This window comes from Agelaius phoeniceus, chromosome 4, assembly GCF_051311805.1.
Source record: "Agelaius phoeniceus isolate bAgePho1 chromosome 4, bAgePho1.hap1, whole genome shotgun sequence".
NCBI lineage: Eukaryota > Metazoa > Chordata > Aves > Passeriformes > Icteridae > Agelaius > Agelaius phoeniceus.
Genome location: NC_135268.1, coordinates 18,332,218 through 18,356,135, shown reverse-complemented (window position 1 = coordinate 18,356,135; position 23,918 = coordinate 18,332,218). Strand labels below are relative to the sequence as shown.

At 44.8% G+C, this 23,918-nt stretch overlaps 1 protein-coding gene across 5 annotated transcripts in view; it reads right to left on the bottom strand.

The window, feature by feature from the left end:
- SEC31A (SEC31 homolog A, COPII component) overlaps positions 1–23,918 on the bottom strand; it is a 40,660-nt gene that overhangs the window by 5,623 nt on the left and 11,119 nt on the right. The window contains exons 11-26 of one of the 5 annotated variants that reach the window (XM_077177020.1): positions 23,732–23,884; positions 21,741–21,977; positions 21,108–21,182; positions 18,988–19,038; positions 18,195–18,272; positions 15,918–15,993; positions 15,155–15,333; positions 13,557–13,683; positions 13,292–13,437; positions 11,513–11,686; positions 10,037–10,210; positions 7,477–7,569; positions 6,738–6,867; positions 5,421–5,774; positions 2,280–2,327; positions 754–812 (exon numbers count right to left, since the gene is read on the bottom strand). In XM_077177020.1, coding sequence (XP_077033135.1) covers positions 754–812; positions 2,280–2,327; positions 5,421–5,774; positions 6,738–6,867; positions 7,477–7,569; positions 10,037–10,210; positions 11,513–11,686; positions 13,292–13,437; positions 13,557–13,683; positions 15,155–15,333; positions 15,918–15,993; positions 18,195–18,272; positions 18,988–19,038; positions 21,108–21,182; positions 21,741–21,977; positions 23,732–23,884 — 2,154 coding nt within the window. The remainder of the gene's footprint in view (positions 1–753; positions 813–2,279; positions 2,328–5,420; positions 5,775–6,737; positions 6,868–7,476; positions 7,570–10,036; positions 10,211–11,512; positions 11,687–13,291; positions 13,438–13,556; positions 13,684–15,154; positions 15,334–15,917; positions 15,994–18,194; positions 18,273–18,987; positions 19,039–21,107; positions 21,183–21,740; positions 21,978–23,731; positions 23,885–23,918) is intronic. The other 4 variants (XM_054633193.2, XM_077177017.1, XM_077177018.1 and 1 more) reach the window with 4 other exon arrangements.

Sequence of the window (23,918 nt, the reverse complement as noted above, 5' to 3'; positions counted from 1 at the left end):
AGCTTCTTCACTTTGAACTGCCGAGACCAAAACCCAAAGGGTAAAGAAGGCTTCTGCCTTTGCCTTCACCCAGACCTTATCTTGGCTGCTCTAATATTTTGTTCTCTCCACACTTTACATACTCCAGACTAACTCTTGCCTCCCAGGGTCAGAGAGTGGTGGATAACACTGACTGCTGTGGAGATACTCCAGCCTGCAGGAGCACCAGGGCTGGATGAAAAGGCTCACTCTGCTCCGTGCCAAGCGTTCCCAGTTATCCTGCCCTGCTGCAATTTAAATCCATTTTGCAAAACTACATTATCTCCATCATGGAAATTGTCTTACTCTCAACAGATCTCTCAGGGTCAGGCCCTTAATCAGGATAAATTGCTTTCAGCTCCAGCAATGTCAATAATCTATAACAATTTGCACAGCCTCCTCATTTTGCCTAAATATCATCTCCTGCAAAACTCTGCTGCTTTACTGCAGATGAAAACAGTTAGAAGTATTTGCTCCAAACCACGAACAATGTTGTTATTAACAACCACAACTTCAGCAAAAACCCACCATCTCTTTAGAGGCTTAGACATTTGGAGAGGGATAATGCATATTAGAGAGACATAAAGGCCATTTCTGCTCATGAGATGCAGCTTTTGTTTGCTGCTAAGCCTTCTCTTCCCTTCTCCTGCCAACAGGTTTCCCAGCAGCAGCTTAAACTATTGTTTTTCAAGGGATCAGCACTCAGTTGTGTTGAGGTAGGAGTTGCTAGAGTACCTTCTTCTTCTTGGCAGCTCTGTTGAGGGTGGGAGGGTCATTCCAGCCGTTCTGGGGCCCTGGGACAGAAAGAGGAGACTTTAAGTACCTGGGAAGAGGGCAGTGATGCCTTCTTAAGCTGAGCTGGGCCAGATCCATGCCATGGCCCTGACCTGCCTGTTCCTCTGCCCTTCCCTGAGGGCCAGAACATCTCCTGTGCCAGCCAGAGCCTCCCAACATCCCTGCCATCAGACCCTTTGGGCTCCACTGAGCAAGGTTTGGGAACTTGGCCAACTGTTCCCAAGCTAATAACCTAATAATTAACTTTTTATTCTCTTGCAGAAAAAGAGAGCTTTGAGCAGACATGCCTTTGAAGAGGGCCTACCATGCCCCAAAACGCTCTGCTACCCAGACTGTGTATGTGAAGAGAGCTTATCCATGACATTTGTACATGAAGCTCCCCAGCCACACCACACAAAACACCACACAAAAAGAAAAGGCATCAGAGGCCTTAAGCATTTCAGGCCAGGTTCACCCAGTCACCCTGGAAACACCAAAGAGCCATAAACCCAGCTTTCCCCTGCCAGCTACAGCATGGTTTTGGGTGCTTTGCATCCCCAAATCAGAGCAGGGCTGCTTGAGCAAGGTGGGAAAATCTGGCTTTCTGTACCAGGGGTGATTTGTTTACAACTGGAAGCACAGAGGATGTGTGAGCAGATTCACTCCCAGGCTGGGGTGCTGCTCTGCACCAACCCTTGTGCTCTCCCAAGAAAGCAAGCCCCCTGCAGCTGTGAGATTTGCACCCCAAAGCTCCCATCAGTGCATGGAAAGAGCTGCCCACCTCCTCATGGAGCACAGGGAATTGGGCCCATGGCATTACACCCAGGCATTATTAACTGCAGTGCCCCAGTAATCAGGATTTATTGCACAAAGCCACAAAAAGCCAACAAAACCAAAGCCCTGCTCAATGGACTTTTTCACCACAGTGTTTTTCACTCAGCAGATGATGAATTTACCTTAGACAGCACAGGTTAACATTACTGCAGAATTTGCTCAATTTATCTGAAATATCATTTGCTCCCAGGCTTTTGTCAAGCAAGTTCCACATCCAGAGCATGGTAAAGGGGTAAATGAACAACTATTCAAAACCCCTTTCACAGCTGCTTTCTCTTTAACCAAAGGCAATGCCATCTCCTGGCAGCCTCCTCTATTCCTCCTTATCCAGAAAATCCCAGAGTATTTCAGATACAGGGAGTCTAACTGATAGGAATAGGACGTTAAAAAAATCTCCCAGACTGTCCCTGCTGTTAATTTCCTGGAATAATTTGCATTAAAAAAGGAAAATATTTAAAAAGAATTTGTTTCTGTGGTTAAAAACTCCGGATATGTTGTTATTGGTTTCAATTAAGGAATTAAAAATCAGTTTGATTAAAGTCTAATTGGCAAACAGCATCACACTTAATGCTCTGTAAAGAACATTCACATAATTGATGTCCATTCAATTAATTTCATGTAGTGGCTGCAATTATTTTCAGGTTAGGTGGTACCTAGTTCACCTGTGAAGGGAGAGGCCTGGTCTTGAGATGGTAGACTTTCTGCAGACAAAATGCAAAGATAACTAAAAAAATACTTTTTTTCAAAAATAATAAAGCAGTTGGCCTTTAATTTTTGACCAGCAATTTAGTTTCACAACATGCATCAGCAGAAAAAACACCTAACCAAATTACAATGCCAGCTTGGAGACAAGCCATTTGTTCAAACCCCTCCATGAAATTACTTTTGTCCACTTTCCCCCAAAACAAGCCCGTTGCTCTTTCCATGCAGTAAATCAGTGTTTCTAGTTTGTAACAAATGCTGCAGTGTTCTGGCCCTTTTTCTTCCCTCTTCTGATGTTCTCATTTTCTATTCCAGTGCAGCTGACAGCCCATTACTCTTAGCCACAATCTTCTGAACACCATTTTACCATTCCAGAAAGCTTTTCAAGAGATGCTTGAAGTCCCTGACTTTAGGCAACAGGAGCATGCTCACACATCAGCTTTACACTCACACAAACACACACTGCCTGCTCAGACTGAGCAACAAACCCCAATGGCAAATGAAGCCAGTAAAGCCCTCACCATTCCAAAGAGGGATAAGATAACTCCTGTCCCCAGGGTTGGCATGCTCATACTTCTGGTAAAAACACTTTGCTTAGCTCAGGGCTGCTCTATTGCATTTTCAAACAAGATTCAAGATGCTGAAAATTAGGACTCCCTTGAAAGTATGTTCTAAGATCTAACACAAAACAAAGTGAAAGGGGTTGAATATAAAATTAAATGTGGGCTTTTCTTGCTTACAGAAGCTTCAAGCACAGCTTAACATACCGATGTTATGTGCCTTTGAAAAAAATCCAGAAAATATTTACAGAACTCTTCCTTTTTACATGCATCTTTAAATCCAAGCCAGTTCAAAGGTCAGGTGTGAACTCTTTTCAAGAGTTCAGATTTGAGATATTTTTTTCCTTCCTCCGTTATTCCTGCCTTTAAATGAGTCACAACTGCAAAGTGAAGCATGATGTTCCCAGATAAGATCATCACCATGCACAAAAGCAGGACCAGCATCACTGCACCAGAACACTCAGAGCTACAGGTGAGATCTACTTCTGGCTGCAGATCTCAGTGGTTCTAGAGGATCTCATGCCAAGGCATCCCCCACTAGGCAGTGCAGCTGCTCACAAATTGTGTTGGTGGTTAAGCATATTAAGCATGTACACTGTCATTGCTGCACTTAGAAAACAAGTTTTTTTTTCATTCTTGTTGGTGTGCTTTCTGAAAGGTGCAATCTAAACCCTGGAAGAGAACAGAGTGAGCTCTTCAGACACATTTCATCTTTTTTTCCATAGTTCTCCAGCTGCAATCATCACTTGTGTGTATGCATGAGCCATCCTGGGCTCAGCACCTCACCATGCAGTCCACCCCTGCATTTCAGCCCAAGGCTGCAGAAATCAGAGAGGATGCCCAAGTTTGGGTTCCTGAAGTTCTGACACTTTGTACTGGCTACCCTGCTCACCATAGCTGCTGAGAAAAACAGAAGCAGCACTGATAGTTCTCAGAAAGTTTGATAAAAAGCCTAATATGAACAATTTTTAACTCTGAAAAGAGCTTAACCCACTCTGAGCATGCCATGTGGGTTATGTCACATCACTGCAAGAAGTGCCTGCCAGTGATGCAAGCTGAGCAGTAAAATGGATAAGAAAGAACAATTTTCTTGTTCCTTGCATTTATCTGGAGGTGCAGAAGCTATGGTGCCTGCCTTATAATGTGCTGCTTGACATCCCAGGCCTAGAACCCTATCCAACACTTCTCCCTCCTTCCAATTTAATAATTCCTCTGGTTTAGAGATTTTGACATGCCCTGTAACGTGGGGCCAGGAGAGATCACACTACAGCACCTCCAAAAGCAGAAAGGACACCAGTCTGGCTGTATGGTGGATGGAAAAGCCATTTTCTCCCTTTGTAATTCTGGCAGTCCTACACCAGTCCTATCTTTTGGCATAGCAAAAGACCACTTTTCCCCCAAACACAAGGGAGTATTGTGAGCTGCCAGCCTCAAGGACAGGAACAGGAGCACCTACTCATAGGATTCATGCTGCCAAAGGCAAAATGCTTTTTTTGCACTGCATCACCCCTAACAGACTTTTAAAATAAGAGAGGGAATGACAGTGGGCACACTAGTGTCTGTCAGCAAAACAGATATGCCCAAAACATCCCTCAAATCTTGCCCAGTATTCCCTGTACCCTCTGTTTCCCAGATCTGCTCCTTGACTCTTCAGCTGGACCAGCTGGATGTGAAGGGTGCTCATGAGCAGGTTTAGAAAAGGACTGCTGATTCTTCCTGCACTGTCTGACATGCAAAGCTGCTGTTTCACAGGCTGCTAAGGGAAGGTTTGTCATGGCAGGCAAGGCCACTGTCCCACAGCAGTGACACCCAGGCAGTCACAAGCAGACATGGAGCCCCACCTCAGCCAGTGCTCTCTCACCAAGCATGCTCCAACATGCTCCTAAGTGTCAGCCACACACACATGCTTTTAATCCACATTCAGGGAAGAGACGTGTAAAAGCATTTCTAAATCACTTCTGATTCTCTTTTAAGGCATTCATAACCTCAGTAAATCCCAGCACAATAACAGGTTAGGGATAAAATAATGAAAGAGAGCTGATGCTATGGGAAATACTGTTTGAATTAAATATGCTGCCAATCCAGGCTTAACAGGCTGTCAAGAGCCAGGGACATGGGCAAATCACATCTGCAAAATCATTCAGTGAGGAGAATTGGGATCATCCTGTCTGCGGCGATGAGGAAAACTTGTTCATTTTTGTACTTTGCTCTCCAGTCACAGTGCAGGCTCTGACACCAATGTTAAAACTGAGCCATGATCCTTCATGATCCATCAGAGCATACAACATAAGAAGCCTGTGGTAGCATCCTGTCTTGGGCAAGACAAAAGCTCTGTGACAGTGGCAAGGTCAACACAGCCCTATCACAGATGCACAGGAGTGATGTCATGGTTTAGAAATGCTTTGAACTGATCTCTAAGCAAAAGCAAACTTTTTACAGAGCATTCACAAGGCAAGAAGTGCATATTGAACTGAGTGGGTGAAGAGCAAACCCCTCCCTCCTCCCTGCCTGCCCCCCTGTCCAAGCGCAGACCTGTTCTCTGGGATGCAGGAAGGTCACTGGCTGCAGGCAGAGTACCTGTTGGTCCAGTAGGTAATGCATAAGCCACAGAAGTTGCTGGAAGTCCTGGCCTGCCATGCTGAAAGGACGTGCCAGAAGGAGGAACAGGGAAGGAAGAGATGGGATTCAGGCTGGTTGGGGAGGGCTGAGGCTGCCCGGGGTACAGCGGGGAGGGCATGGAGTGGGCAGGGGCAGAGGGCAGGTAGGAAGGGGTGGTGTTAGGGGCAGGGCTGGGGTAAGAGGCTGAAGCAGGGGCAGCAACAGGCTGCTGAGGCTGATAGAGAGCTGGTCCCCCAGTTCCAGAGTACTGCTGTGTGGCCTGATATGCTACAAACAGGGAGAAAAAACAGTCAGTGAGTTCACAACAGAGCAGCAGGTTTCATCTGCCTCTGCTTCCTTCTTCACTTGACTCTCCTCTCTTCATGCCCCTACACCCCAAAACCACTTACCTGCCCAGCCAAATCCTGGCTCCCACAACTCTGGCTGCCTAAATCCCCATCCTGCCACTGGGAGGCACAGAGAGGATGGCTTGGCTCAAAGGACTGCTGCTCTCCCACACACACCCTCCAGCCCAGAGCCACCATGATGCCTGGGGTGGGGCTGGACACATGGACACTGCTGTCTTCTGGACTACTGCAATCCTCACAGGGGCTCTCAGAGAAAGGATAGCCCTGTCCCAGGTTTTCACAAAGGGAAAACTTAGGCCAAGGAAATGAATAAAGACTCTGGAATGAATGTAAGCTCACAGCCTTTCACTGTGGGTACTGCAGCCTGATTTCACTGCCTCTGCCCATCTATGGCCATTTTTCCTCCCTCATGCCAGTACTTTCAGTCCCTGCTTTGGGTGAGCCAGGGCTCTGCCCCCTTCTTCACTTACCTCTACTACTGCCCTCATTTCCTCATCCCCTCTCCCATTGCCATGGAGCCCCAATGAGGAATGAGATGAGCTGTGTCTCTTTTTGCCAGGCCTGTGCTGCTTTGCCAGGCCTCAGACTTTGGGGTCTCTGACCCCAGCACAACCTTGGGCCAGACCAGCTGGGCAGTGAGCCTGAGAGCTGTGGGCAGGCACCTCAGCAAGGAGGAATGTTTGACAGAGGGTGTCTGATGCCTGCACCCCACCAAGAAATGACAACCCTCAGATGTCACCTCACCTTTCTCCCCACCCTGCAAGAACTGTGGGCCTGGCTTGGTCTGAACACTGCCACCCACAAGGAGGGGACTCAGGGTTATCCCTGAGTTAGAGCTGGCCCAGTTGGGTGGGAGGGACAGGGGGAGGCTGCTGTTACTCACTCTGTGGGTATGCTGGCCGCGTTCCTGCTTGCGAGTACATGCTGTAGTTGGAAGATGTGGCTTGCTGTGGTGGCATGCTGGGGCCAACAGCACCTGGCATAATAAACCCTGGAGGAGGTGGGTTGTCTCCCTGTCAAAAAAATAAATTACAGGAAAAATGGGAGAGACGGGATTTCATTAGTAATGGTAATGCAGTGCTGAAGCAGAACTGCAGCAAAAGGGTAAGTTCACGTTTCAAGGCCTGAAACCATATTCCCTGGAAGAAGGGAATCAACAGCACAGGGGCAAATGCCTCCAACCAGCCCAGTGCCTCAGGGTGCCCAGCACAGCACTGAAAGCACAGCTGGATGTGCAGTGACTTCAGCAGCAAGCAGAGCAGCACACACCTGCCTGCATAAGGAAGAGCTCCCTGCTATCTTTCAACTCAACTTAAATGGTAACTCTGCAGCTTCTGATCTCCATGGAAAAGGGGGAAAGGAAAAATCCTACTTCAGATATTCCACTGTGGGGAAGGGCTGGGGAGACTCAGGTCACACTGAGCTCCCACTCAAGACTTTCCAGTGCCACTCCTCTGGGCATTGGTGAAAAAGAAGTAAGGGGATGCAGAGGAGTAAAACCAGAGCACACATGGGAGCTGCTCCGTCCATCTATCTGCACAGACTGTGCCAAGAATACAGATTACACCAGGGGACACGCTGGGGTGGAGCAGAGGCTCAGGGAGGAATAATGAAGGTTATACCTGTGTGTCAGAGGGACAGCCTGCAGGAGGATGGCTGGGAAGGGCAGTAGGAGTTTTGTTACTCCAGGTAGTGACAGTAGGGGCAATTCTAACCTGAATCGAACAAAGAAATACCAATCATGGAAAACAAAACAATAAAAAAGTCTAAAGGGTTTCACAAATCAAGATGCAAAGAAGTGAACGCAAGAAGGTTTGCATGCTGGCACTTGTAACAGCCATAAAATCTCAGAGGAAGAAGGGAATTGCATTCAAGGCAGACAAAAATCACTGGAGCCAAAGTGAATTGCAGAGTGAGGACGAAGCACAGTGTTGCAGCTGCAATAGGCTGTGGAGCAAGTGCAGTGTTATGTGTGCCAGTCAGCCAGGTCTCCATCTTTCATCACATTTTCCTATTGCAGAAGCCCCCCCCACTGGTCCATGACAGTGAGCATCACTAACCACAGCTGCAAGCCCCAGGTTCCATGTTAAATTCAAACATATGCCTCACACAGAAGGAGTCTGTTCAAATTGAGCTTCAGATGAATTTTAAAAGGTTAAAAAATAGTTTTGAAAGGTTAAAAACTGATATTCAGCTCTTGCACATGCACAAATACACATCTTAATGGTAATTGCTTCCCAGCCAGTCTCCCGTAGCTCCTTTCCTCCATCTTCCTTCTTTGCCACTCCAAACGGCTTCAAGTCCATACAACCACTCCTACCTTTCTGATGGGACAGAAATCAAGAACTTCCTGGGCCTGGCACACTCCTGAGCAAGGAGTGGGCAACACAGGACACATGGCTGGGCTTCAAGGATGTAAGCAGAGGGAAAGCTGTGACCCTGCAGCCCTGGCTGGCTCAGCTGGCTTCAGTCTCTGTGTGTCTAACCCCACACAGTGCTAAGCTGATGGTGCAGTCAGCTGCACAACAGCCACTGCTAATGCCTGCATCACTCATCACCAGAGAATCTCAAAGACTTTTCACCCCCTTTCACGCCTGGTTTATTCAGATGAAAAAGAGAGTTCAACAAAACTGTGCTGAAAGGAATCCAAGTGTTAAGAACATGTTCCTATTTGGGACAGCATTTAAACAAAGGCTGCCTCAAGCCTGAACAAGTCCTGCATACACACCTTCTTAAAAGAAGTCAAACCAAGCAAGTATCCTAACACTCAAACATGTCATTTCTCTCCATTCTGGTTCATCAGCTGGGAACCTTTCTAACTGACACCTGTCCCCTTCAAGCCCTTCCTGCTGAGGATGAACTCCCTGAAAAGCCAGCAAGACAGGGGGCTGTAACTCCCAGTGAACTCGTGGGGTACTGATACACCCAGCCTTTAATTAATGAGCAGGCCTTGATGAAATAATTGCTTGAGGCATTTCAGAAACAGTGGGAGAAAGAGGGAACTCTGGTTTAAAAAAAGCATTGCTGATATCTCAGCATCTAGAGGACAGCTGCTATTCTCCAGAGCCAAACAGGACACACAGAGCTTCACTTCTCAAGGCAACTCATTGGTTACAAGGAAGAAGGCCAAAAACACAGACAGCAGAGTAGGCTTGATTATAAATGATGATGCATTTAATACCATATGCAATGGGGTTAGCAAGGTAAATCCTGGATGAGGGCTTTGTCCCTTCTGAAATCTACCTTGCTAACACCCTGGAGAGAGGGCAGAAGCACACACTACTGCTGACATTGAGAATGCCCAACTCCCCCCCATCTTTTCATCCCTCCTTTCTTCCTGCCCTGGTTTTTCTGGCAGGCAGTGCTTGGGGGAAGCAGAGAGAAGAGATCCCTCTGCTTGTGCCAATCTCTGCCCAAGGAGAACACCCACAACCCTAACACAGTTCTGCTCCCAGAAAAGCCCAGCCCAGAGCACCTTTAGAGGGGGGCCAGATGAGCTGCAGTGCTGTGCTGGGGGATTAGAGACCTGGCTGTGCTCTAAGCACACACACAGCCAGGGCTGCCCAACGCACCGCGCTGCCCTGATGGCCAGTGTGTTCTGCTGCAGTGTCATCCTCAGGTTAGAGGTAAAACCAGAAAATTTCCCTCCCCCATTTCTCCTCTTCCTCCCTGCACAGCTCCCTTTTTAGTCTCATACTCACCTGGTCTTTCTTGTACACAGTTTACTTCCCACCAGCCCTTGCCCTCTTACACCTGGCTGGGAAGGTGTTTTCACAGCAGGCTGGACCCACAGCTGCACTAAAGTGCCCTCAGTTTGCTATAACCACTGCTCAGCAACTTCTGCAGCCAAAATCAGAGCTAGGGGTGGAAAAACGTCAGGGACTGTGAGAGGAAGCACACAGAACTCCTGCAGTGCTGTTCTCCCACACAGCTGCTCTTGGCACATGTTCAAACAAAGGGGGAAACACCTAATCTTCAGAAGCAGGTGTTTAAAGGATGTTTCCAGATGAGGAGTAAAGGAGGCATCTGTACTGACTGAAAGGAAGCACCAGTGACCTTCACCACGAGGCTCTCAGTAGAGGTTTGTCACACAGCCTCAGATCAAGAGAAAAAAATGATTACATCCATCACTGGGCAGAACTCAAGCAGCATGTCCCTCCCCTACTGGCAAAGGCCATTTACCTGCTGGTAATACTGCTGGGCTGGAGCCTGGGGTGCCTGCATCCGTCCCGCCGCAGGGCCAGCTCTCCCTTTGGCCATGGGCTCTCTCTCATGGGGCGCCTTGAGGCCGTCCTGTCCTGCTGGGAGCTGCCCCTGGGCTCTGCAGAGCCTGTCCCGCAGCTGCACGATGTTGGGCTGCAAGCAGAAAAGGACAGGGAAGGGAGCTGAGGTGCACTGCCTGGCACCCAGGGCAGCACACCAAGAGGCTGAGTGGCCACTCACTGATGAGCCCCCTCTGAGCCTGCTTTATTTCACTGGAATAAGTCTTTTCTGCACAAGGCTTGAGGCCATTGGAACTGCCTTACAGCAGCCTGCCTCATTCCCAAACTGTCTACAAATATCAGCTGATGGAGGATGGGAAGTCAGAAGAGAACAACCCAATGTTTATGGCATTCCATGTGCCATGTCTGGCTTGCAGGAAGGACACCCTTTGGCAGTCACCGGCTGCAGGCACAAGGGTGTGAAACTAAGAGGGAGCAGGAGTCTGTGCAGGCCTGCCAGCTCAGCAAGGCCAGTGCAGGGTGAGGGGAACAGCCTGACTGTCACATTCCAAGGTGCACGTCAAGCAGCTGAACCATGTCACTGTCATAGTTTCTGGAAAAATCCCTTGGCCAGGATTTCTCTCCTGGGAAGCTGAGAAGCCTCAAAGAAAAGGAAAACAATTCTTATCTCATTTGCTTCTCCTGTGTTTTGCTGCTTTGGAATGTGGTTTGAAGATTGATTATCCAACAGGTGGTTGTTTGATTGGTTTCATGTGAATTGTTTTAACTTAATGACCAATCACAGTCCAGCTGTGTCAGGACTCTGGAAGGAGTCACGAGTTTTTCATTATTATCTTTTAGCCTTCTGGCTGTACCCTTTCTCTATTCTTTAGTATAGTTTAGTATGGCATAACATAATATTTAAAATAAAATAAAATAAAAATAAAATAAAATTAAAATTAAATAAAATTAAAATAAAATAAAATAAAATATAAAAATAAATAAAAAAATAAAATAAAATAAAAACATAAAATAAAATAAAAAATTAAAATAAAATTTAAAAAATAAAATAAAAACATAAAATAATTTAAAAATAAAATAAAAATCAAAGAAATAAAATTTAAAAATATTTAAAAATAAAAGAAATTAAATTTAAAAATAAAAAATGAAAATAAAAATAATTAAAAATTTTGAAAATTAAAAAAAATAAAAATTAAAAAAATTTTAAAAAAACCATTACAAAACCCCACAACACACACAACACCCAACACAACACACACCACACCATAATACAATATCATAAAACAATAAATTAGCCTTCTAAGAACATGCAGTCAGATTCACTCATTCCTCCTCTGTCTGGAGAGCTGAGAAAATACCACAGAACCACACCATGCAGAGACCTCTGCTGAAGCACGCCTGTTCACAGGCAGAGAGGGAGCAAAGAGCCCCTTACCTGGTTGGTGTTGGCAGGGAGGAAGGAGAGTGCTGCAGCCAGGCTGCCCTGAGCAGCCAGCAGGTTGGCATACTGGCTCATCTTCTCGGCCAAAAGGGCGCCCATGGCGTTCGGGTCCACGGCCTGCGTGAGCTGCACGGCTTTGCGCAGGATCACCACCTTCTCTATCAAATCCTGAAAGATCAGGAGGAGGGAAACCCACTCACAAGTGAGAACAACAAAGTGAAGCAGGGCCTGGCTTTAGTCTGTCCCTGGCAGGACCCCTCTCACCCTATGGGGAGCCCAAGCCAAGCGCAGGTTTCCCTGCTGCACCAAAGGCACAGCTGTTCCCAGGGCATGGAACAGCACCCACCCTCCAAGCACCTCCTAACAGCAGAGCCAAAAGATTTCCCAAGAACTGCTTTTATCCAACAGGATTTCAGGGCTCTATCAGCACTGAGCATCTCCACCAAGTGGATGCTTTCATAACATGATCTGGTGACAGCCTCAGAGCAGAGACAACATCACACCTGTCACCACTACTGCACTGCACATTCGTTTACAGGGCTTCAGTAAGTCAGTTCTTGCCCATCTTCAAAGGATCTAAAAACTCCTCTGGAAGAGTTGTCCATACTTTTCTGGTTGTTACAGCAAAATTGTTTTCACCAGAAATACTCTATAACCCGTCTTCCTTGCACATCCCCCAACACCAGAGCTGGTCTTGGTTGGGTTTCCTTCTAGCCTTTAATTATAGGAATATTTTCTGTTCTGTTTTCTTATGTTTTTCTTACTGTATTTATACTAAAGGATACTACAAATATTCATTTCCTAAAATTAAAGCCCTTTTAAAAATCTTACAAGAGTGTACCACACAAAAGATTTCAACCATACATTAATAATAAAAATTGTTTTCTAACCATTTGTTTTTCCCTACAAATCAGCACTTGAAAAAAGGCAAGTGAAAAAAACCCCAAAACAACAGCTTCTATTGCCACTATCATAGTAAACAAGTCACCTAATTAGGACGTCAACAACATTTTCCAATTTTACAGCCTGAGAGACGAAAGCCATGCAATCAAAATGCAAATTCAAACTGAAGGTAACTCTGTAAATAAAGCCCTCAAAATCAAATTATTTTGATAATTCAGAGAGTTAATGACATGAAGCAAAACTCAGATACACATCAGTTCCTTCAATTAACTAAAGAGTCTCACAGTATAATCAAGTAAATACTTTCTAAAACTGGTTCTTCAAAGGCCTTAAACAGATGGAAGAAACTAGCATTGTATTATAAAATAAATTATTCCATTACTGCTTCATTCCACCCATCAACCTTATTCCCTCAAGATATCTGCTATAAGCAATCTATTTCACTGCTGGAAACCAAACTTTGTATGTGCAAACCCCCAGGGAAAACTCTCATGAGAACCTTCCTACAACTGCCTCTCCAGATTTAAATCTAATTCTATTGATTTCTTCTCCTGAACTTCCAAAAGTACAAATATTTCCTAACCACAAAAGATGCAAGCACTGGAAGGCCCTTCTTTACCAAAACACTAAGTACTACTATTATTTTACACAAGAAATATATTAGTACCACTGCCCAAAGAACAAGGCAAGCACAAGGGCCACTGTACTTCCCAGCACATTTTCCAGTATCCTATCTGTGTGTTATTTTTCCAGAAAGGAAAGGCTTGCATCCTAATGTACATCAGACAGCAAAGCTCTACACTAGATAATTTAAGAGCCAAATGATTGCAGTCTGTTATTTCAAACACCTTTCTTAAATGAATTACCAACCTGAAGGGACAAGGGGCTGTTTCCATCCTGAACTTTGGTCCAACAAGCAACAAGTTTATCCACGTTGCCAGCACAAATATAACAGAGGCAAGCTTGTGTCTGCAGAACGCTGTCCCCCTCATTCTCCAGCCTGCTACCCAGGAGATCTAGATAAAATAAGAACAAAGATGCTGGTAAATCACTCTGGGGGAAGCAACCTGCCAAGGAGCTGCAAGCAAAGCCACGATACTGCTCTGGAATTATCCAGTCTAAGAAAAGTCCTTACCACAGAGGGCTGTAAACTCATCTGGCCTGGCATAAGTGAGCACAGCAGCCAAGGCCTCTCTCCAATTCTGCAGGTCACAAGACTGCACAATCTCTTTCCAGTTCTTTGTTACAACTGCAGTGATGAGCTAGAGCAGGAGAGAGACCACAGTTAAGATCTTGTTAGGACTTCCTCTGTTTAATACACAGGATAATTTGGATCTGCTCCAGTGTACTCATCCCCACTATATCCAGGGTCATGACAGGTACTGCATTGCAGTTCAACAGCTGCACAAGAGCACATCTTACTTAAAAAGGAAAAAAATCACAAAACAAGCTCAGAGAACATGCAGAGGCTGATTTTTCTTGCTACAAAATGAACAAGAAAAGAATACACAAATCTCCACAAGCTGTTGCAAATGGTTTTCAGCACTATTTTTGCAGACAAAGATAGCCTACCAAGTATTTAGCTATAAAGTCTTCTACACAATGCCCAGGGAGAGGTATGACTTTTGTTTTTTAAACTGTTTCATTCAGCTTTAAGCTCTTGGTCTCAAGCTGACCAGTGAGGAGCAGTTGAAAAGGCTGCATAAAGAGCTGGCAGCAATATAAACCTGAGCTGGCTGTAGTAACCCTACACAGGCCACCTCTGCACAGCCCTCAGAATGGAATTCCAGTTTTATCCTTCTAAAACTCTGCCTCCAGTTATTTTGCTTTGGACAAAAGACAGACTTGGCAGCTGTGCTGCTCTAGAGTGAACAAAGTCCTTCTCATGCCAAGACTTCAAGCTCAGAAACAGCTGAACAAGCAGTATGTGTGCAGTTTGGGACCAGAAGAGAAAAAACACACCTGAACAACAAATAAAACATCCTAACTACAAGGTCAATGTTTGCCTGTCAGCATAGGCACAGATAACTGGTCAGCTCTTCATAAAAACACCTTTTCTTAAAGGATGAACTACAGTGAAGAAATTCCTCTAAAAGCTGCCACCCTTGCTAAACCAACTGTTCTTTTAAAGGCACTTCTCCAGTTTCAACCTCTTGTCACTTCTTTCTCCTATTGGTAGTAAAAAAGAAAAGATTTGCACAGGCAGCATCAGCAACCCCAGCACTGCAAAAAGCTGAAAATAACAATAACCAGCTGGCCATAACACGCTGTCTCTTAGACAAAGGGTGATTAATCTACCCTGGGCATACTTTGCTCTCTCTTCTGTGCATGCAGTAAAACAAAGCATCAGCAAAATCTGTGAAGGCTGATCATGGGCAGAAATCAACATAATGCTGCTGGCCCTGAGCATGGGTCACGTGTGAAAAAAGTGACAGAACAGCTGACTGAAAATGTGCCCTTCTTAAAGCATTTGTCTTTATTGTTGACAATCTATTGGTGTATATGCAACTCAGAGACACTGGAGATGGGACAAAGAATACTCTTGTGTACTGTTGTCCCCTTATCAATTCAAAAAGAGTAACAAAAATCCTTCTGCTCTGAGATCTTACCGACTTGAACACTTACTAACATCTGCCAGAAATAAATCTATAAAATGGCAAGAAAACATTTTAAGGTGAAAAAGGGAGTTGCCAAAGGCATATGAGCATGTTACTTCTGACCTGAAACACATACCCTGGTAATTTTGCTGCGCATCTTGGCAAAGTACTTCTCCTGAGTCCGGGAGAGCAGCTCCTGCCCGCCGGCGATGGCCAGGATGATGGCGTCGGCCATGCGGTTGTCGTGCAGGCACAGATCCACTGCACTTTCAAAGTTCCCTGTCAGCAGAGCCTGTGTGATCAGCCCATCCACATCTGCAACGACACAGGGGGGCACTTCCAAATGCTGCCACAAAAGCCACAGAGGGATGGATGCAGCAGCAGGTGACGCTGTCCAACTGTACAACGCTGGCACAGCCCACTCCCAGCCAGGTACTCACAGGGGCACAGCCATGCCACAGGGGCATTGTCAAACATTACTTACCTCATGACAGAGCAAGTTCCTAGAGGTCTAAATGGCCCCTAAAACAACTACCTGAACAGTGCCATAAAAAGCCAAACCTTGACAGGGGTCAGTGGTTTCTGTGTTACTCAAGATCCCCTGGGAGGTTCTGTAGAAACAGCACTTCATGCCTGACCAAGCGTATCTTCTTTTATCACTCAGAGCAGCTGCATGTCAGCAAGGGGGTACACAAGTGCTCTACAACTTCCTTCCTTCCTTAAAAAAGCTGTATTTTCAAGTGCCTTGAGACTGCATGTCTCAAGTTAGTTAGAGGCAAGTAATCACAATCCTTCACAATCTGTGCAGCATCTGCCTTCTCACTGGAACACCAGTATCAACAGCAGTACTTACAAATAACAGTACATACAATAAAATCAATATCAAGGTTTTTTTGTACCTCCACTAACAGAAATGTTAAATGTTGTCTTTGCAGGTCCCAAATCTTCAGTTTCTTTTTTATGGTCCTTCAGTGTCTAAAAGAAAGGAAAAGAATAATTTCTGAGATTATGTAAACACTTAGAAAATTCAAACATTTTAAAACCACATGGCTCTTGCACTGCAAGTTAAATTTAGAATTTCAGACTACCAGTCAACTCAGTGACCATTAACTTAAAAGGGAAAGTTATCCCTGTGTGCCAGCTTGGGCAGAGGTAAAGTTACTTTTCTTCAGAGTAGCCAGGATGGGGCTGTGTGTTTTGTCCTGGAAGCAGTGTTGATAATACAGAGATGTTGCTTTTGCTGAGCAGCACTTGCACAGCACCAAGGCCTCTTCTACTTCTCCTAATGCACCTCTGGTGAGAAGGTGCAGAGTGCATGGGAAGTTGGGATGAGACACAACCAGGACAGGTGACCCCAAACTGACCCAAGGGATATTCCAGGCCATTTAACATCATGCTCAGCACAATATAAAGCTGGAGGAAGAAGAAAGAGGGGGATGTTTGCAGGGATGGCATTTCTCTTCCCAAGTCACTGTTACATGTGATGAAGCTCAGCTTTCTTAGGGATGAAAACCTGCCTGCTCATGGGAAGCAGTTAATTAATTCCTTGTTTTTCTTTGCTTTACCAATTAAAGTTCCTTTATCTCACAAGTACCAGCAGCCAGACACCTGGATCCTGCGTACCAACTTCCATCTGTAGCCATATACACACAGCCCCCTCCAAGCAAAGCTACAGCTACAATGAGAAACTCAGAATCCTTTTCTTTCCTTCTTTTTCAGCCTTAACCCTTACCAAGAACAGTCTACCATTAATGCTACCTAGGTTCCACCCTGCTCCACTTTGAATTTCAGCTCATCCATGAAAGCCTCTGCACCAGGCATACACCCCAGTTTAATTCAGCAAATTACACATGAACACAAGCTTAATTTTCAACACAGAAGTCCAGTGTAGCACTCAGGACAGGAATGTTCAGTAGACAGAGGCTGCTTTTTCTATAAAACTCCCCCAGAATTAAGACCACTTTGTGTGAGTACCTGGATTTTGGGATTTCAAACATTTCAATAATAAAAAATAGCACCAAAAGAGAAGTCTCTCTTCACCATCCACTTTCACAGCACAGGCTAAGCAGAGTGCAGAACCTGGCCCACAAACCACCTCCACTGTCACAAGCCATTGCTCCAGTACACTAAGGGAGCTCAGGAACACCCTGCTTGTTCAGCTAAACTGAAGGACACAGTAGACCAAAGACATTCATTTGGAGGGGGAAGCAAGTCTGAAACAAGCTTTATGTTTGGCTTGTGAAAAAGACACAGCATCTGGAAAATGATTTTGTTGTCAGATAACACTGGATGTGTGTTTGCTATTGGTTGAGAGCACACTGTGACTACCACAGGAATAATGTGCCCATCCAGGTACTTTATGTATGTGACAGCATGCCCTGATGCATCACCAGTGGCTTCAGGCCAGGCTCACAAATATTTAGGTAGGCTAAGGTCATGTGTGGCTGTGAATTCTCTCCTAGAAGAGACATTTGTAATGAGATATCCAATATCTTCATGACTGCATACAGCAAACCCCTTACACTGTCAGAAACACACATCTGTCACTACAGAGCCTACAGAACTAACAAGCAATCAAGCACCTAACCCAAGGAAAGCATCCTGATTTTGATGTCTTTAACAGGCTGTTTGTTATGTCTGCACCAGCCCAACAGGCATGACCCTTAAACCACTGTCCCCATCTCCACAGAGAGCTGCAGACAGGCAGCAAGCACAGGAAGCACAGCTACCAGCCCAAATTCTAACCCAAAAGGGGGACTGAGGGAATGGGGAAGAATGAAGTTGGCCTGTTCACACTATTTTCAGTGCTAGTGACACCTCACAAGGCAGAGGCTCAGTCCTTAGTGCTAATTAGAGACCTGTTCTCATATGTAAAACACAGGGTTGAAAACAATCCTATCCAAATAGTGTGTAGGATCCCAAATGCTGACATGGTTGAGCACAAACTCAGTGCTCCTAGCTGAACATAAACTAGGCTTCAGTAAACCTAGCTGAACCTACTGCCTGAAGCAGATGAAACAGAATCCCAGCAAGAGTCCAGTTTTACCATTATAAATAATTTTTGGTATTTCTGTATATCCTCAGCAGTAGGAAAAGCCAAGAAAATGAAATGCTGTTAAAAGGAACAAAGTAAATACAGGGAGGTCAGCAGGGTTAGTCTAGAGGGCAACAGATACCTCTCCCAAGAACTCCTCCTCTGTAGTCTGGCCTTCATCCCCCTCATTTGGCACAGATCCATCAGATTCTGCAGGAGCCTTCAGCAGAGAGAAGATGCCATAAACATCCACCAGCAAAATAGGCAGAAACACTTTGCATTGCAGAGTACTGTCACCCTTCCACCAGCCAAGTTAGAACCAGACTGAAAATCACAGAAATGCATTGGCAATATGTTCTTGAGCCCCACAAACAGGGTAGAGGCCCAGCTGGGTTTCCTTGCTCTCTGTCATTACACAGTACCTTGTGCTGTTTTCACCTCAGCTGCCTCAAAACATGCAAAAAAACCCAAACTTTCTTCCCCATGAGGCAGCTACAGATGACTCTGAACTGTCTGTGCCACAAAAGCACTGCAGAGTCCTGCTGTAGACTCAGGCCACTGCAATTACAGTGTGGGCAGTGCCTGAACTGTAGTTACCACTCTTGCAGGACAAGTTATAGGACCACACACTCAGTCCTGCTTTCTTTAAAGCCTGATGAAGGTGCTGCTCTTGCTATCAGGTGCCAGTGAGACCCATATTAAAACCTGTGACTGAGAGCCCTTCACTGGAAAAGGAGGGGAACATCTGAATGGAAAAGAAGTGGTTGGTTTTTTAAAATAACACCTTCATCCTACTGAATGTAGGAACTTGCCACATGCTGCATTATTTGTGACTTTGGGACAGCTATCAAGTGGAAAGAAAAATGATTATTACTTTACAAATTATTATGGCATTATAAAAGTAACCACAGAGTTACATAGATGTGTTTGCTTACCTCTCCCAAGGCACCATCTGCAAGACCTTCTTTATTCAGAGCAGATGTGATCTAGAAAATGATTTAAGTAAGTACCCTTTTAAAGAGGCACCAAATTCTCAGATTGCAAAACTGGCACATGTAGCTACTATGTTGCCTGCACAACAGTGAACATGAAATTAAACACTTTAACATAAAACTAAAGCCATTTCCTCTTCCAGCCTGGAGATGGATTTACTGCTAAGATACCTGCACCCCAAGCTCTGATGGAAACAACAGCTGCCATACACCTTTAAACCTTTAATTGTCAGCTCAAGGGCCTCAAACCTCACTAGAGAGCTGCTGGAAACTACGGGAATAAAATCAGTATCAGAACATGACGGACAAAATCCTCTGTCTGCTCTGGTCAGGGAAAATAAAGCAGTGACAATCCTTGTGGAACAGAGAGCCTGTCAGGAAGCTGTGGGTTCCTGACATCAGGCATTTGGCTGTGGACTAGGATTTTCCAAGGTAAAAAAAGAGTTAAAATGCCCAGCTTCTACTGCTTTGCAAAGCAAACCGTAACTCCAGATTCAATTAAGGCTCTCAAAACCAACAATTTCATGTATAGAGTTTCTATATTATTTCAGCATCAGGGAGCCTGGGTTTCACATTGCTCCTAAAATTATCTACTATTTTTTGTATTGTAGGCTTTATTTTACCCTTGTGGGCTGGTTTGTGTAGAGAGCTGAGCTCAAATTTCTGGAGACAGTTTTCTCTTTCTTTTTTAATCACTAGTTTACAATAAAAATGAGAAATCCAGGACTTGGCTTCCATGAGAATCACAGGTTTTAAGAATATAACCCACCCTTCCCACGTTCTTCACAGCTTATTACAAGAAGCTGAAATCTGTGATCTCTGTTTTTACTTTCCTAATGGTACCAATAATAGGAAAACCAAGTTGTGATCTAGTGAGCTTTCCATCTGGGTATCACAAAGTTTCAGATGAGCTGTATTATGCTGCTTCTTCACACTAAAAAAACATGGAGTCAACTTCTGCGTGGAATGTTTTCAGAAAACAGCTACATAAAACCAGGACTTTGTAGCTCCTTCAATCTGTTCCCCTAAATACTGAAATAATGGGATAGGCCCATTATTTCCCATTATATCTAGGCTACCCAGTTCAGCTGTGCCCATTCTCCCAGCTTCTCCCCATGCACAGGGCATATAAACCCAAAGCAAAAGCAAGCAGTGGGCTTTAATCTCATGAGGCCACTCTGCAGAACCACTACTGAATTTCAACTGGATTTTCTAATTGAGATCTGCTTTTCAAAAACAGGATTACCCTTGCTATGCTTGCCTTTGGACAAATATTTAGAAGCTGAGGACAAACTGTTAACAAAACCATTATTTTTTTTCCCCACAATCACATTAATTTTGCCCTGAAAGGCATTTAATTTGTGAGCACAATACACTTTAACGGAGCCAATCTCTGAAAATAAAACATTAGTTTGATATAATGAAAATGAGTCAAACGTTAAAATCCACTGAAACAGAGCTGAAGAAATACTAGATAGCTCCTGGGTAGACAACTGAAAACAACAGAGCCAGAAGGCACAGCAGGTAACTCCCTGTAACACTGAGTAAAAATCTTCCAGCTGGGAAGAAAGGTCTATAATGATATGCAAATTGCTTCCTGGTAATCCAAACTTTGCTTTTCCAAAATGTAACCACGTTTGACCTTTGGGCTTGTTTTTTCTCTTTTTCTTTCAAAAATGAAGGATGTCTCCCAGAAACAAAAAAGACTATCCCAGATTTTCCTAGTTAATGAAAACTGCTTACATGTTCTTCAACCAGAAAGCCTAAAAGCAGATGCCATTCCACCATGCTCAAGTAGAAGGGTGTCACATAGCAAAGTTACATGAATAGCCTGAATCAATAAATATCAAAGCTTCTTGATGAGTGAGAATTTCACTCATCAACAATGGACAGCCAGATGCAGACACACCTCTGAAGTGTGTTTGCCTGCTCTGGCATTTCCACTGAACGTCCATATTGCAAGAAGACACAACTAATGAGAAAACCCAACAGAGCAAAGTGTTTTCTGTAAGATTCTGAAATTAAACTCTGAAATTCAAAAGTTATTTATCTCACATATTTACCTTCTTCTTCAGATCATCCTTCCTGTATCCTAAGAGCTCAAGGTATCTAACACGTGAATCCTCTTCGAAGTTCACCTTTAAAAAGTTAAAAACTATATTGCAATTCACAATTTTTCATTTTCTCCCTCACTGGCACAAATGACCCAGGGAGATTTAGTGACTGAGTAGACCGAATGTAATAAAGAGAAATGCAAAAACCTTCAGTGACTTGGGCACCCGAGCAGGTGGGCAAGGCTTCCATCTGGTTATTGCAGGTGAACCATGTGTTTATCTGCTTCACTTGGAAACCTCTACATGCTTAGAGTGAGCAGTGAAAGCCCATCTAAAGCTATCCCAAAGCTTTAATCCTTCTCACCAGCTCCCTGTACAAGTATTAGCTGATGGGGAATGTCCAAAACCACGGGATATAACCTCACCCACACCTTTGCTTTGCCATGACTCCCCACAAACCCCCCTGGTCCCGAGGACCCTCCCTCCTCTGGTGGGTCTCCTGCAGTGCCAGGGCTCATGGGAATTATTCCCACAGCCTGCAGCTTTTGATTCCCAGCACCTCCTGAGCTCAATGTGCAGAAGGAACCACCTCCTGGCTGTGCCACTCCCTGGGGAGCTGCTGCAGGGCTGCCAGCCTGTTACCTTCAAGAAGGCCCACACGTTCCTCTCAAAGTCAGCCAGGGCCATGTCCATTTTCTTTTGGCAGTAGCTGACAAAGCCCTGGGACTGCACAGCCTCCTGCAGCTGGTTTGAGCGGGCCAGGAACTCCTTCTCTGTGACAACCTGGCTCACGTAGACGTGGGGATGCTGCTGCTGCTGCTCCATGCCCGGCTGCTGAGGAGGCTTGGAATTCTCAAAGGTCACCAGCTTGCCTCCAAACTGGAATTGAAGCACACATATAGCATGTGAAAATACAAGTACACATCAGGGGAGCATGTATCAAAATGTATTTTATATAACATATATATGATTATTGTCCGATAACTGAACACTCCTGACACCTGCTCATTTATTTGTTTTCCCCCATCCCATACTTCTATGTCTGTAAGGAGCTTGTTGGATAAGTAGGTTCACATTGATAAGATTTATAAGCACAGACATTCCTGTGCCTGTTTTTTTCTCAGACAAAAGACAGAAGACCAGAAACTGAGAGCTGGAGCTGTGGGTCTGTGCAGTACCCAGCAACAGTGGAGTATCTAATGATATTGCAATGCAGTTGCCAAAGAAACCTTTACTTAACATTATTAAGTAAATGCTCAAGCATGATGTCTGCCCTGCTCTTGCCAGGCTGTTTAGCAGTTGAAACTCTACTGAGAGATAGGCAATAAGTTGTGACAACATTTGAAGAGGTAAAATTAACACAGGAAAATAATTAGGAGGGGCTTATGATATTATTTCATTCTGTAGCTGTAAGTTAATTTACACAGGCAAATCCAGTAAAACCTGCATTAGAAAAAAGCAAAAGCCTAGCCAGGGAAAAGACTGACACCTGGCTCCTAGGAAACCAGGACAAATAAGGGAATAAACATCATAAAATGACACATCAGTCAGTGGCTAGGCAACATCACTTCTTTTTGACAGGAGAAAATTGCATTTAATTTGCACATCAGATCATGAATAAACAGATATATGATGTTGAAAATTGTGTAGTATTGCAGCAGAGAAATTGAATTCAAATGGACAGGCTAAAATCTCCAGAAGTTCCCAAATAAATGGCCTGTGGGTTTAGAAAAGAAGCCAAAAGTGGAGCCAAGGAGCAAAAAAGCTAAGCTTGCCATCTCCTCAGCTGGCTCCTCTGCAAATGAACCAGCCATGGAGGAACCTACCCTTGTGCTGCTACAGCAACTCCTGTTACCTTGATCAAAGCTAACCTGAGTGTTCTCCACCATACTGACTTACATGAGAGCAGTTTGAAACTATGAAGTCTCAGATACTTGCCCAGTTTGGTCTCATCCCCCCAGTGTATATTTATTTACCCTAAAGCAAGCAGTGCACAGAAACAAAAGCAAAGCCCTACTGCCAAGATACAAACAAATGTCTCTCAGACACTTTTCTTATCCCAAGCATTTTGGTCAGGCTTTTGCTGTCGCCAGTGCCCTGTCTGGAAGGCACCCTGAGCATCTCCCATTATGATAACAAAGAGGAAGATCTCCCAGGGTGGAGCACCCCACTGAACTCCCCCCTTTTAAGGGTTTTAGCAGGTGGCAGCACTATCTCCCTACCTGCCAGGCCAGCCCTGCCCATCCCTGTCTCTTACAGTATTCATTGGCAGGGAGGAATGATGAGGAGGACTCCACCGATATCAGAAGGATATTATCAGAAATATCAGATAATTAACTACTTTATTATACTATATTATTTTATACTGTATTACACTACATCTAAACTGAATCTGCCAAGCACTCAGCTGCACTCAACTGCACAGCATCTCATGACTGTCACCCAACAGTCCCAACACACACGCTTGGTCCTGACAGGCCAAGGAAACAAAACACCATCACCCTGGGTAAACATCTCCATATTGCATTCTACTTTGGCACAACACAGGAGCAGCAAATGAGATAAGAATTGTTTTGATCATTCTTTTCTCTGCTTCTCTCAGGTTCAGAGAACGTGAATCCCACAGTCCTTACCGAGAAGGATGCTCCCATGGGTCGCCGGATCCACTTGGGTGGTTTCTTCAGAGGCATCACCACACTCTGTGGGGCAGTCTGCTGGGGGAGCTGCAGGGGAGGCAGGGGCTGGCCCGTGCCAAAGGGATCAAGGTTCCCAAAAGACGAGGAGAGCTTTGATAACACAAGGGGGAAAAACCAAAGTGAC